Genomic DNA, 14818 nt, shown 5'->3' on the forward strand with positions numbered 1-14818 from the left:
AAAATTGAAGCGATTTACTTTATAAAAAAATAAATAAGTTAATCGATTCATTTTCATAAAATGGATCAATTCGGTTTAAATATTTTAAAAGTTCAATTCATAAATACTCTTAAATATAACAACCGACGGTTTTTCATCTAGATCATGAGGATTTTCCAAAGAGTTGAGAGGATAGGTTTCATTAAAAAAAAATTAAATGAGTTAAGAGGAAAGTCAATGAACTAATAATTTTATTAAATATATAAAATTCTATTAAAATAAGATTTAAATATTAAATATGATTATGTGTTATATTTATTTTTTAATTATTTAATTTATTGTCTATGTTATTCTTATTTATTTATTTACCATTTATTGATTTATATTTATTGTTTTTGTTGTGTTTAAACAACAAAAAAAAGGTTAGTCTAAATTTATTTATTATAAAACTGAGTTTTATTTATAAATAACTAAAATAGCAAAGACAAAAAATATATTTATTTAATTCCATATTTTACTTGTTTGTATAGTGTAAATGCAAAACATAATATTAAAAGATAATACTAATTAGTATTTTAGTATGTGTATTATCCAGCCAAATTTTTATGATATATTACTAAAATTTATAATAAATTATGTAAATTAATATTATATTTAAATATATAAATTATATTGTATTTAAAATTTATATAAATAAATATTTTTAAACATATAAATTATATTTTAATTTGCGATTAACAATTTATATTATTGTACAAAATTATATTTAATTATTTATAATTTATTTTAAAAATATTAAATTTTAATTACAAATACATTTAATAAAAACTAACTAAAATAAATAAGAAGTTAAGAAAATTTTTAAAATTTATCTTATTGGAAAAAAAAATTGAAAGCTTCCCATTAAAGATAAATTCATAAAAATATTTTCACGCTACATAGTTATTCTTAATTACATATTGTGAGTGAAGTGATATATATATATATATATATATATATATATATATATATATATATATATGTGTGGATATCCTTATATTTTAAGTTGATAATAAAAATCATAATTAAAATAATAAATATTTTAAAAATACTAATAATAAAAATGTAGACTTAGTTATTATTAATAATAAATAGTGATATTAATGATATTAATAATAATAATAATAGTAGTATTTATGATAATAACAATAATGATAGGGTGTTAGAGCAACTTCAATGAGAGTTGATTGTTCCATGAAACAACTCAAGCTCCGGTTTATTGCTATTGGACGACTCTAACGTGGCAACATGACTTGCTTGAAGAAGAGAGAGTTGTTTCCTCAAGCAACCGTTCCTTACCAGATTTCAAGCAGATCTTATTGAACATATTTAAGAACGTTTTGAAAATAATAATGATGAAAATTAATTTCGTATAATGTTTATGTATTTACTATTGCTTTATTTTATTTTTAATATCTACTTATTGTGCATTTTTTTCTTGTAATTTATTTTCTTTCATTGTAGTATAATTATCCTTTTTAATAAAAATTTAAATTTGGTTCATAAATGATTAGAAAAAAAATTCTAAAAGTTGAATTTCTTAAAGTTTCTTACAATTGGAGTAAATTTGTGTTTGAGTTGCTTAATACTGACATGGTACACTGAAGACCATTTTTTTCATTTTTTAATGCATGAAGCAACTCAAATGAGTTGCTTCCATTGGAAATGCTCTTAGTGATAATAACAAAGATAAATACTTTTAAATTATGATAGTATTAATATTATTATCTTTCTATGTTTTAAAAAAAATTATTATATTATATCATTATATTATATAAATAATTTTATTACCTTACTATTTTTTATAAATAAAATATATCATATAAAAATACAAAAATAGTACAATAAGTTTATAATATTTATTTATATTTCAATTAGAGACCACGCAGAAAAATCTCAAACAGTAAAAAATGAGATTCTCTAATTTGTGATTATATATAAAGTAGAGATTGAAATTTGGTCTCTTATTACATTTAATTTAGGTACAATAATAAGCAGTCTCTGTAATTATGTTATTTGTGACTGAAAATTAAGGTGACAACGGAGCGGTTCGGGTACGGATTTTATGATATTTATTCCCGTCCCCGCGAGTTAAATTCATTTCATTTTCGTACTCGTATCCGTAAACGAAAGACGCCTAGTGGTTAGCCAACATTCTTTTGAGTTTGGGTTTTAAATTGTAAAGTAAAGAGTATCGTTTTCCTTTCTCACTTATTGGACACTGACATCATAGAGTGTCAGAAGTCAAAAGCCACCTTGCTGTGAGTATGGTACGAGGCAGCATTTAATTTCGACCTTATATCTCATAGACATTCAATTACAAATTAATAAGTCATGAGATATAATATTATGTATTCCTATCCCTCCCACCTCCGTACCCTCTATAATTATTTTACGCCAATAAATAATACTACCTTCATACTAAAATATTTTTATAAATTTGATGGAATACATTAGCTATAAATTCTTTAACATATATGTATGTAATTGGTTAGGAGAATAAATAATAGGCTTAATTATACTTTTGGTTCTCCTAATTTAGTGTAAGAGTAATTTTGATCCTCATAATTTGAATTGCTTAATTTTGGTTCATAAATTTAAATAATGGACAATTTTAGTCCCACAAAAAATTTACCGTCCAAAATTTAACAGACGTTAATGATACGGATTTTATGCTAAATAAACATTAATTATATATTATTTAATTTTTACATGTCAAATGATTTAATATTCAAATTTTAAATTCATTTATTTTATATTTCTCTTTCTTATACGTGTTAATGTTGCAACTGAAACGACCCGTTCTCCAAGCAGAACGGCCCGTTTTGATCCATCGTCATGTGTGTATTTTTACATCCAGAACGACCCATTCTAAAAGGAGAACAGGCCGTTCTGCAAGTGCTGCAAGGAGAACGGGTCATTCTGAAAGGAGAACAGGTCATTCTAGATCCAGTTTTACATCATGCTCAGATTCAAAATGCAAAAAAAAAAAAAAATAACAGCTTATTATTCGATTCCCCGGGAACCGAATTCTGAACGTGAACAGTGAAAGGTGTTACTTTGATAAATAAATTGGTATAGGTGCTTTTTTGGTAAATTTTTTTAAAAAAAAATTCTAATTTAGTGAAAAATTCTCACTGCGATTGATATCAATACCCTTTTCATTTTGTTTCTAATATTATTTGAATTTAAATTTTGAATATTAAATAATTTGACATGTAAGAAATAAATGATATATAATTAATGTTTATTTAGCATAAAATTCACATTATTAACATCTGTTAAATTTTGGATGGTAAATTGTTTGTGGGACTAAAATTGCCCATTATTTAAATTTATGGACCAAAGTTAAACTATTCAAATTATAAGGACCAAAATTACTCCGGCATTTTAGGAAGACCAAAAGTGCAATTAAGCCTAAATAATATTAATTATGAAAGAGAAGTAGTACAGAGAATACATTTTATTTGGTTAAGAGATAGATGTGTGTATTAATTAAGAGAGAAAAGTAATATATTTCGAATAGTTTTAAAAATAAAATCATATTTTATTTTCTTTATATTAAATTTTAAAAATAAAAAAAATGAGTAAAAAACATTTTCATGTGGAAACATATTATATATATATATATATATATATACTGTTTTTATTCTTTGTTCTCTATTATAATAAAAAAAATTATATTTTTAAATATAAATAAATATTAACTATTCTTGTCTCATTTAATAATATTCTTCCTAAAATACCCCTTCTTTAATGCATGACATTTTGAGTTACACTACTTCTTTTAACATTTATAACAAGAACAATTTAGAAAAAAAAAATATTATGTAATTAGTAAAATTTATTATAAATAACTAATTTCTTTAATATGTGTAAAATCAATTTTTTCCTAATAATAAGAGTGATGAATAAGAGAACATTGTAAAATAAATATAATTTTTCAAAACAGGAAAAAAAATCATAAAATTTTGATGCTACTATAATATAATATACAGAAACGAACATAATTCTTGAATTAAACGACACAATAGATGTTTAAAAATAAATGCAAATCATTATAAATAAAATTAAATGGTACAATTTGTCTAATATTGTGATATTTTCTTCTATATTTAGCATATCTACTAGCTTACCGAACATATTTATTAGTTTAAATTTTACCCTATGAATTAGGTTAGAAAGTAAAAGAGTATACCATATTTCTTTCTTTATACCCTCCCCCACAGCACACTGTTCTCCTTAATTTTCTATCATTGTTACTTCTACCACCCTCATTACTACCATAATCACTTTCTCTCCTGTTTTCTTATCATCCAAAGTTATGAACCTCTCTTACTAGTAAATATCTCATTGATATTGGGATAGTTACAAAACAAAATTGATGTTATTAACTCTCGGGTTTTTTAGTAGTTGTTTAAAGGTTTTATAAGCAAACTAATGAATACAATAAATTATTTTATTCTCTATAAAATGATTATGGAGCTTGTATTATATCTTTTTCATATTTATTCCACAATTAATGCATACCAATTATCATATGTGAACGTGTAAATTAATTTAAAATTAAATAGAAAGTAAAGTTTAATATTGTTTTAAACTTTTAAAGCATCAAATAAATAAAAACAAACCTTAAAAAAATTGACAATTAAAAAGAAACAAAAAGAAAAACTACTTCGATCATAATAAATTAAAATAAGTCTTATAAAAAAAATTGTTCCTTACCATCAAGTAAACTCTCAAAATGTACTTACAGACGATACATCTAATATTGTACGGTTCTACATTAAATAGTATAATTAAGTTGCTTGCCCTTCGCTTTTACGATTTGTTATATTAGACAAGGTAAGATGCCGCACGCCTCATCATCAACTGGTAAATAATTGATAGCGCAGAAATAAAACCATCAAATAAAGCCCCACCATCAGAACAACTCAAGTTATGTACTTAAGCCGATGGAAAAGCTATTTCCAAGTTCTGAAATGCCAATGCTCATCTCAAGCATCTTATCTTGTAAGTGATTTGTAGTGATTTTCAGAGAACACAATTGCTGAGCAAACAGACTGTAGGAAAGAATAGGAAAAAAAATCAACATCAAAGTAAACACAAGTACTATTTTATCTTTTACATTTTGATATAACTAGAAGCGTGCCACAATTAGGCATATTGTTCGTGTTTTCAACTGTCCAGGAACAACTGTATTCTTAACATCTCCAACTCGTGAAAATAATCACAAACTAAAAGTTTGATATTTCCTTTCAACGAATTTAACACTTGGCTAAAGAGAAACTCTTGTTTCGAAGGAGCATGAATCATGTCATTTTGTAGGCATGGTGACCAAGTACAATTCATTTTTTCAAGGAAATAACGTCAATCTATTCTAATGAACGTTACCGAATCACGAAAGTATGCTGTAGCTAGAAACACGAAGGCACCGTATAACAGGAAGAATTCAAAAACCAAAAGGAAAACGGCAAGTGCAGGGAGATAACAAAAAGAGAGAAGTGACACATTGGCCATGGTGGCTAACCTGTGCATATATCAATAACCAGAATGTGATAAGTGACAAAATTCGAAAGTCAAGACTACAGCAATAACTATATATGTAACAAAAGTTGGAAAAAAAAATGATTTAAAGAAGACAAACTGGCCTCAAGCCTATAGCCAGTTCATACATCCAATCCTCTCCTTCCAAATGCTCGAGAATGGATTGGGCTCGGTGCTGTTGCAGAACAGTCACAGTCAAACACTTGATGCCAATTTCTCTGATTCTAGGCGGCATTATCACACCTGCTGTTTCGGTTAGATATCTACACAGGAAAAAACTTATCTGCAAGCGACAATCTGGGAGCAGCAGATTCATACAAAACAACTGCATCAGAGGCTCTGATCGCTTTATCAAGTCAGAAATGAAGAGGCACATCAGCAGCAAGGGTAGCATCTCTGCTCATTGTCCATGGCTCAACACTCAAATATCATCCTCAATCTTTTGGACATTCCATAGTAGCTGCGTCAGAACAGTTACAGCTTCAATACATTTCAAGTCCTAAACACTAAATTGAATAAGGAAAATGCATCACAGAAATATACAACCAATAAAACCAAAATTGACCCAATACAGACATAAATTCATATATAGAGAACTGTTTTTTTAACAAAAATAGAAGTCAGAGTAAAAAGAAGTTTCCAATATAAAAGATGATATCAGATTTAAAATGTTTAGTACATAGCAAACTATGACGCAACAGAACTACTTGGGCTCACTTACAACATGAAATAACACAATGGCTCACCTCTTAAATATTTGCATTGAAGAGCCATGATCCTATTGCCATGAAGGTTGCTTGTAACTTAATCTCTCAGTTCCATCCCATCCACCATCAGGTTCCTTTCTTTTCAATGCACCTGCCATTGGAAACATCTTCAAGTGGTCCTCCATCGAGGCCTGTGAATTGGGAACAGACATTTGCCTCAACCCTGAAGGCAGTCTATCATCTCTTCGTTCCGTATCGATACCACCAGGGCCTGAATTAAGATCCAGACTTTGACTTCCCCATTTTCTGCTGTCAGGAATCACATTACTTGTACCACCAGGGAGGCTCATAACATATGGACGGGGATACGAGGATGAAACAACACCACCAGGCCCAACTGGCTGCGAGGGCATGGTAGGAAAGCATAGCCCACCCACAGTTGAGGAATCCATAAAAGCTGTTGAACAACCAGAAAAGGAGTTTGAAGATAATGGAAAGTTGGTTTCAAATGGAAATCCTGGATATGGAAAAGGTGTAGTAGGTGCATAAGCAACAGCTGGAGAGGATGAAAGCACTGGTCCCCTGTAGATTTCAGGACCAAAAGAAGTGCTACCTGTGGGACCCATTATCCGTTGTGCCCCAGCACCAGCTACATAACTCTGCTCCCCTCTACCAGACAGAAGAGGCGGGACAGTAATTGCAGAATAAGAATTGCCTGGAGGAAACCATGGAGAATAATTCCCAAATTCAGCGTTAGTAGTTCTCGTGCAATGAACAGCAGATGGGAATGGTATAGTACTTTTCATCTGCTGACTACGTGCTGGGACTTCACTGCCAACTTCATCAAGACCTGGCCCGTTATTTAAATCAAAGTCTCTTGAGACACTTCCACCATTAGATAACCCACTGGAAAGTGAAGGCTTACTTGGTAAAGGAATATCCATTTTGCTTATAGAGAAAGTACCAATTTCAGGAGTCTCATCAACCCTGTTCAAATCAAGATCAAGACCAACGGCGCTACGATCAAGTGGTCCAGATTCTAATGAACCACGTGAACCATCATCTTCGAAACTCCTTTCATCAGCCACATTTAAGTCAAAATCTAAGGGAGGGCGACCCTGTTTGATAGAAGTGACATCAACGGAAGGAATATCATTAGTAGATGGTGTCTCAGAATTTTTCCTAGGCTCAGCAGGCCGGAATGCACTTGTAGCAGCAGACCCTTTCCATCCAAGTTCCCCCTTAATCCGCAATGGGTTTTCAGGTGGAACAACTGGCCCTTTGGCAGCAGATGCCACTGTAATTGAAGAATGGAAGGCCCCAGAGATGGACGAAATGGGAAAAGGCAATGGGCAAGGAAGATGAACTGCAGATGATGTGATTGGATCTTCCTGTCTAGCAATCTCCCCTTGGCTTAGATCATCTACAGGATAGCCTTCATTCAAATCAAAGTCCAACTTAACAGCAGCATCAGACCCAGCAGCAGAACGTGGATGCTTCTCTCCTGCAACCTCAGATTGATTTGCATCCAGCTTATGCTCACATGCCTTGGACACTTCATTCTCTTTTCTAGGCATTGTTGATAAATTTGGGTGAACTGTTGAGCCAGAACACTGACCATTGGCCTCTTCTCTGTCCATAGTATCTTCAGCACATTCATTAACATCATCTGAAACGGATGAATCCTGCTCCATTCGTCTTTCATCAGGCTCAATCACAACTGACTTCATGTCATCAGCATTTTCATCCCTGGGTACCATTAAAGCATTACCAGAAGCAGGTGACTCCTTTTTAAAATATGTAGACTCATAGTTTTCTGCAACTGGAGAAGCTTTTTGCACTAGCATACCTGTACCTGTTGCCATTTCTTCACTAATAGGGTCCTCATTATCAACACATGCGGATAACTCAGGATGTTTTTCACCTAATTCATCTTTAGCCTCAGAACTAGCAACATCTTTTGAAACCAACATTTTCTCGTTCTCGATGATTTCCTCATTCAAGTGACCAACTTTCTGATCATTTAAAGAGGAAGACCTTGACTTCAATTTAGAGTCTGAACATCCAGAATCTGCATTAGTCTCATTTTTAGCTAGCAACATAGTTTCAGAAGTATCCTCCTTAGTTTCTGGCCGTATGCATGGACCTTCAGCATTTTGTAACAAATCTGTTGGGGAGATAATTATCTGAGTTCTACCATCACCAGTTTTTTCTGCACAACTGGGTGAAATGGTTTCACCATCCCCTGAAATACCATGTGAGACTGCAGTAGCAGGATGCCTCAAATCATTTTTGATCTGTAATGAATCAACTGTATTCAAAAGATGCTCTCCAGTAAGTCCACCATCCAATTGTCCAAGAGCGCGCACAGCTGCTTCACCAGAATGTTTTAACTTGGAATCATTGTCAGAGCTCAATTCATCAATAGCAGGAGACTTTCTCTCAGGGGATGCCAAAGGTGAGGCATTTTCAGATCTGGATATTTCCCCTGCAGCCACAGTAGCTAGTAGGTTCATCCCATCATCTCCAAGGGACACAGATGCACTTGCTTCAGAAATTTTCACACAGCTTTCAACTAATGCATTCATGGGACTTAAAGAAGCATCATAAGTCTGCCCTGATCTGGAAACAAACCCAGATGGCAAACTAGGTTTCGACGTTTCAGCTACTTTATCACCATCTTCATTTGCCCTGCATCGCTCCTCAACCGTTGGAGATCCCTTACTTTCGTCAGCACCAATCAGAGCTTCATTAGCATCAGATGCATCATTCATCATATTTGACACATGGGCCAGCAAACAGTCAGTTTTAGTTTTCACTCTTCTGTCCAGATTATCATTCCTGTCTGCAGGAGACAAAGCTTTGCTGCATGTGATAGCTGGTTCTTCAAAAGAGCCGCTGCTAGCTCCCCTTGAAGGACTGCGACCAGTGTTTGGCAACCTGAGAATCAACCGCTGATTATTCCCTTGATCAGTAGGGGGCTGGTCAGCAGATTTTTCATGGGACACTAGAGTTGGTGAAACTTTTTCAGATGGTGAATTTCTAGATGAACTTTTAGCAGAGCTGTGCTCCTTCTGCACTACTGCAACACCAGTCCCATGTAGACCATTGCTTGCCTTCCGAGTTCGAGATGAACCACCAGGAATTTTGGTCACACTTGTTGACACTGCAGTTGAGCTCTTCGCATCTTCCCTGCAAGAACCAATAGTTTTAGCATGTTCACTAGAACAAGATATACTGTTATTCTGAGATTGGCTAGAACTGCTGCTTTTCTCCTCCTTTATAGGTGTAAGTGGTAGATCTGACGTTGGGGCCCCAACCAAGACTTTACTGTTTTGATCTTTTGAGTTACTGCCTGCTGAGGCAATCATTGTTTTAGTAGAGGTAGAAGATGAAGAGGACTTGGACAATGCTTCTCCAGCACTTAACTTAGATTGGGAATTTTTAGATATTACGGGTTGAAATGCTGAGTTCTTCACAACATTATCAGATGATGATCCTCTATCAGATGATGATCCTCCTGTTTTCCTATTTCCAACATGAGGAGACTCCGAATTTGCCGGCTTTGCTGGCCAAGAAACAGTGCGGTTTGAACCAGACTTAGAATCATTCATATTCATTTCAGCTTCCACACGTCTCTTCCATGTGTCTACTAAACTCCTAGCTTTCCTCTGAATTTCAGAATTTTTGTGGACACGCAATTGATTGACAGACTTCCCCACATTACAGGTTTGTAATGCATGAAGGTTCACAGGAAGCTTATCCAATGCACGAAGTAAAGCTAACAAAAATTCTTCAGCAGACTTATCACTTTCTTTAGGCATATTTCCATCACCAATTTTGCCCTTATGGGCCTCCTGCAGCCATTCATCCAACACAGGCAAACCCCTAAGCTGTACAAACCAGGAAAGACAGTCATACCGGTCTGTAAGTGCAATTACATCAACAAGCATTATCCGCCCAGCCAAATCTATTTTTTTATCAGCACTATCAGGTTGCATAAGATGTACCAGTCTTTGAACTCCCTCAAAGTTCACAAGCCCACCTTTATCAGTAATTTTAGCAATCTCAGACTTTAACATGCTCTCCGGTCTAAATTGACCAGAATCTCCATCCTCTATCTTAAATAACCGTTCTTTTTTAGATGAATCAGAACCTTGATCACCCCGCTCTCGCTTTTTCCCCTTACCCTGTGCACCAAAGGAAGAACTATTTTGAATGTTGTCAGAACCAGATTTCAATGACTGTGTTGATGTTGGACCATTCAAGGGTTTTGGAGAACGGCCTCCTGACTGCACAGCCCCATGCATCTCTAGTTTTGTCTTGTCTAATAGCTGGTTAACTTCTTCCTGTCGTTCCTGAATTCATCAGCAGATCAGAAATGTATAAATAAAATCATTACACACAATTATTTTACAGACAGAGGTGGACAGAGAGAGAGAGATAAGAAAACTAACATTAAGGTAGTCCTTATCAGTTAGCCACCATAAACAATTGTTCTCAATGTCGTAAACTCGTCTACAGACAAATGCGGATATCCCTGAAGGAAGTTCAACACCTTTACGAAGAAATGCGACTTTACACGGATGGAGTAATGATGCAGCAGGTGTTTCATCCTTATGAAAGGAGTAAAAGACTTCGTTCGGTGCAGCTTCCAGCACAATTCCTTTGGCAAGCTTCAAATCAGCAGGTCGGTAAAGCCAATTCACTTCTAAACTTGGACTTTCTTCTTTATCAAATGTTAATTTGCGAATTATTCCAATAAAAGGAGGGGAGTCCCTGGGTGGCTTGAAAAGTGCACAATCACCAGCACGAATCTTGCGTCCATCCTACAATGATCATGCCCAGTGATAAAATAAGTCTACATATATTCGAGCAAAAGGACAAGTTTAGAAGTAATTAGTGTGTAGATAAAATGACAAAAAAATAAAATAAAATTACGAAGAAAAAAGAAAAGCACTGTAGTAAGCAGAGACAATATCCATAATCCATTTTGACGGGAAAAAACACAATGGTAACAGCAATTAAAAGTATACAACAGAAACCTAAGAGCGGAAAAAAAAAATTAGGCACCGGCGCCGACAGAAACACATCAAGTGAACAATTATGTCGTGAAACAACAACCATCTAACACAACTGACTACCTGCACTGCTTAATAATCCATAATCCATTCAATAACACAGTAGGCCTGTGAAATCTCAATAAGGCAGAAATATTCTCCCGATTTCACCGAAAACCGGAGATAAAAAGTATGAACCCCAGTCAAAAATGTACCAAACAATCAATCCAACCATCAACACACAGTTACAATACAGCTCCAAAAAAATAAATACCCGAATCAACAACCACGAATCCCAAACCAAAGTCAACAAAGAAAACAACAACAGCTTTCCCTCAAACGCTGGCGAGATTTTCGTCATTCAAACAAACACAAACGAAACCGAAACCAGAGTACATCACAAGCACAAACAACCCCAGTAATGCCAACAACCCTAAACACCCTACACGTAAAACAACAAAACGAGTATTCCCCAAAACAAAAACAAAAGCAAAGACCGCATCTCATCTAGATTAAGATCAAAAAAAAAAAAACAGACACCCACAACCGATGACAATAACAACCTTTCTCATCACACCAAAAAAGAATTAGGTCAAAACCAAAAACAAAAAACACAAAAGTGACAAAACAGCAGAGTTTATTTAGAATTAATCGAATCGAAAACGCACGGAATCGAGAAGCGAGAAGAAAAGCGCGTAAGGCGGTTAGATGTGTATATATACTTTGGATATAAATTGAGACGGTGAAGAATCGATGGGTGCTACAGTGGTCGCGTTAGCAGGTACAGGCCACATGTGCCGGTTGTGTTTCCACTCCTCACGACAGGACCCATGCATAATAATCCTCCATCTTCCGAGTCGATCCCAGCTTCGCCCCTGAAAAGAAACATCAATTCGAAATCGAATTCGCACGCCTCGGAGAAACCCTAGATTCGGAGGAACGAAGGGGAAACCCTAGATCAGGCGCTGCGTCGCAGATCTCCTCCTGGAATCCGCCATCGACGAAGGAGTGAGAGGGGTTTTCACTTTTTAGGGCTCACTTGGGTGTGGTTGGCAATTGCGAAGCGGTAGGTTCTTCTCCGCGTTCCAGATCGATCGATCGCTCTGGAAATAGCCAAAATCCAGAGATTTTGTGCGAAGGAACCGCGAGATAGAGAGAGAAAAAGAAGAGAGAGAAGAGAGAAGAAGGGGGCGATGCCCTTGCCTTACGCCCAGATTTTGTTGAGAGCAAATTTTGGGAAATTTTTTCACTCTATCTCATTAGATTAGTGAGAGAGAACAACACAACCAAAGAATAACAATTAAAATTATATTATATTATTATTAATTTCATTATTCATCGCCACGATTCCACCCTAAAACGACGTGGGCCTGCTAAACGACACCGTTTGCTGCTTCCGTTACGGACTCACATGCCTTCTGCCTTCTGCCTTCTGCCTTCTGCGTCTACTTTACTCTCTCTCTCTCCTATGGGACCTCTTTTCATTTTTCTAACATCATCCAATATAATTACCACTTACTATAATTATTACAATTTAATTTCTATGCCTATAAGGTAAACGTAATTTTATCGCTCTATATAATAATTTATGATTAGTTTATTACATGACATTTAATAATTTATAATTTATGTACAATATCTTCTCTAATTATTATTATCATTATTATATTTTTTAATTTTAATATATATATTTTAAAATTTATTTTTTATTTATATTGATAAGTTTCTTTTAATCTTTGTCATTTTTTATTAGAGGCTAATTTAAAATAAATATATTACATGTATTGAAAAATAATAAAATTAAAATGAGATAAAAAAAAATTTACAAGGACTATTACCAAAATTAAATATTATAAGGACTAAACTATAAACAGTAGCGGTGTCAAAAACAGCTTAGTCCAATAGGATAGATTGACAAATTTGTTCAGGTCATGATCACAAAAAATGTGACCCAAATTAAAATAGGGTTAATTTGGCCACGAATTAAGTAGAGTCATTAATTTTTAAACTCAAAACTTTTTATTTTATTTTAGTATTTTTTTAAAATTAAAACAAAATAAAAATAATAATTTAACCTAATAGGATTGACAAACAATCCAGATTGGACATTTAATAATTCTCAAAAATAGTATATTACATCATTAAAAATATAATTAAATTTTATTATTGTTGCTATAATGCTACTACTCAATTATTTAAAATTTGATCATAATCTATCTTATTTACTATCAATATAGTAATACTTTAACTTCTAATCTCAAATAGATATGGAATTATATATGTTTAATATAAAAAATATATCAAAGAATTGAGGATGTTAAGCGTAGATTGGAAGCACTATATTTTTTCCTTGTAAATATATATCATATATTGATGGTGCCTTTTCAGGTGGAAAGACGTGAGAATAGTAGCTGTTTCGTGGATACTTGTGTAATTAAGATTGCAACTACTTATTTGTATGTCTTAGTTTAGTGTGTATGAAGTAGCAAATGACACATCTCCGTTATCATATTGGGAGCTATATACTATTTCTCAATTACCCCTTACCTTTCTTACTTTCGCATTAATTGAATATGCGAGTTTCATGTAGTTTTGTAGGCATACTCCGTGAGCCCAAGTATTCTTTTCATTTGGTGGCGGGCTTGAGGGAGAACATCGGATGGCCCAAATCAAAATCATGAACACATGTTTGGTGTAAAGAATACATGAAATAAAATATTATTCTATCTTATTATTTATTATTTGATACTATAGTTTTACTCTTTCTTTTATTTTATATTGTTAATTTGGTGTATTCTTTTATGATGGGATTATTATTCTATTATATTATAATTATTTATTTAGTATTTGATATGATAATTTTTATTATGATAAGAGAAAAGTAAATATAATTTATTTATAGATGATCGTTGTTTTATACAATGATACAACAATCAAAATGGTCAACAAATAAAGAAATAGAACTGTAATAAATCAAAACAATTAATGTTATTATTCTTTAACCCTAGTAAGTTGTGGCATGGATATCAACCATGTTCAGCTTGGACAGGATGGAATGAAAGAGAGTTAGTAATAACTTTTACATGTATGTTAACTAGTTGATCTAAGGAGCAAATTAATAGTAGATGAACAATACCCTCTTAAACCTTATCCCAAACTAATGATAATCGATCTTGATGTGTTTTGTACAGTCATGCAAAGTTGGATTTTGAGATATTTGGATGGCAGACCTGTTGGCACAATACAAACAAATTGGTTTGGAGACTAGAATGTGAAGATCCTACAATAAGTATATTAGCCATTGAATTTCAAACAGAGTTGCCTAAAGCTCTGTACTAAGCCTTAGATGAAGATCTGAAAATTGTTCCTTGTTTCTTAGATCTCCATGAAATAAGAGCACGGCCAAGGAAAATAGAAAACCCTATGACAAACTTCCTAATGCATCCAAACAAGATGCCCAATCTGAATCACTAAAGGTAGTTGGCT

At 33.3% G+C, this 14818-nt stretch overlaps 1 protein-coding gene across 4 annotated transcripts; it reads right to left on the minus strand.

The window, feature by feature from the left end:
• Window positions 1-5537: 5537 nt before the first annotated feature.
• LOC109812568 (uncharacterized) lies at window positions 5538-12617 on the minus strand. Of its 4 annotated transcripts, none has more exons than XM_083067799.1 (4): window positions 12055-12617; window positions 10730-11101; window positions 6312-10621; window positions 5538-6025 (listed from the first exon to the last, which is right to left on the minus strand). In XM_083067799.1, the coding sequence occupies exons 1-3, from the start codon at window positions 12166-12168 to the stop codon at window positions 6344-6346; spliced, it is 4764 nt and encodes a 1587-aa protein (XP_082923925.1). In that variant the 5' UTR covers window positions 12169-12617; the 3' UTR covers window positions 5538-6025; window positions 6312-6343. The 4 variants fall into 4 exon arrangements, with proteins under 4 accessions (XP_082923925.1, XP_020232145.2, XP_029130065.2 ...); XM_020376556.3 differs by having other exon boundaries at window positions 6312-10630; XM_029274232.2 differs by having other exon boundaries at window positions 5538-6064; window positions 6312-10630.
• Window positions 12618-14818: the final 2201 nt, after the last annotated feature.

This window comes from Cajanus cajan, chromosome 2, assembly GCF_000230855.2.
Source record: "Cajanus cajan strain Asha chromosome 2, NIPB_CcT2T_4, whole genome shotgun sequence".
Lineage (NCBI taxonomy): Eukaryota > Viridiplantae > Streptophyta > Magnoliopsida > Fabales > Fabaceae > Cajanus > Cajanus cajan.

Bases quoted from the DNA above. Each gene is read 5' to 3' on its own strand.
- LOC109812568 (XM_020376556.3), bottom strand. From the start codon at position 12,168: ATGCATGGGTCCTGTCGTGAGGAGTGGAAACACAACCGGCACATGTGG. The intron at 11,102-12,054 runs GTATATATACAC...TGATCATTGTAG, and splicing joins CGTCTCAATTTATATCCAAA to GATGGACGCAAGATTCGTGC. The intron at 10,631-10,729 runs GTTAGTTTTCTT...TGATGAATTCAG, and splicing joins CTGATAAGGACTACCTTAAT to GAACGACAGGAAGAAGTTAA.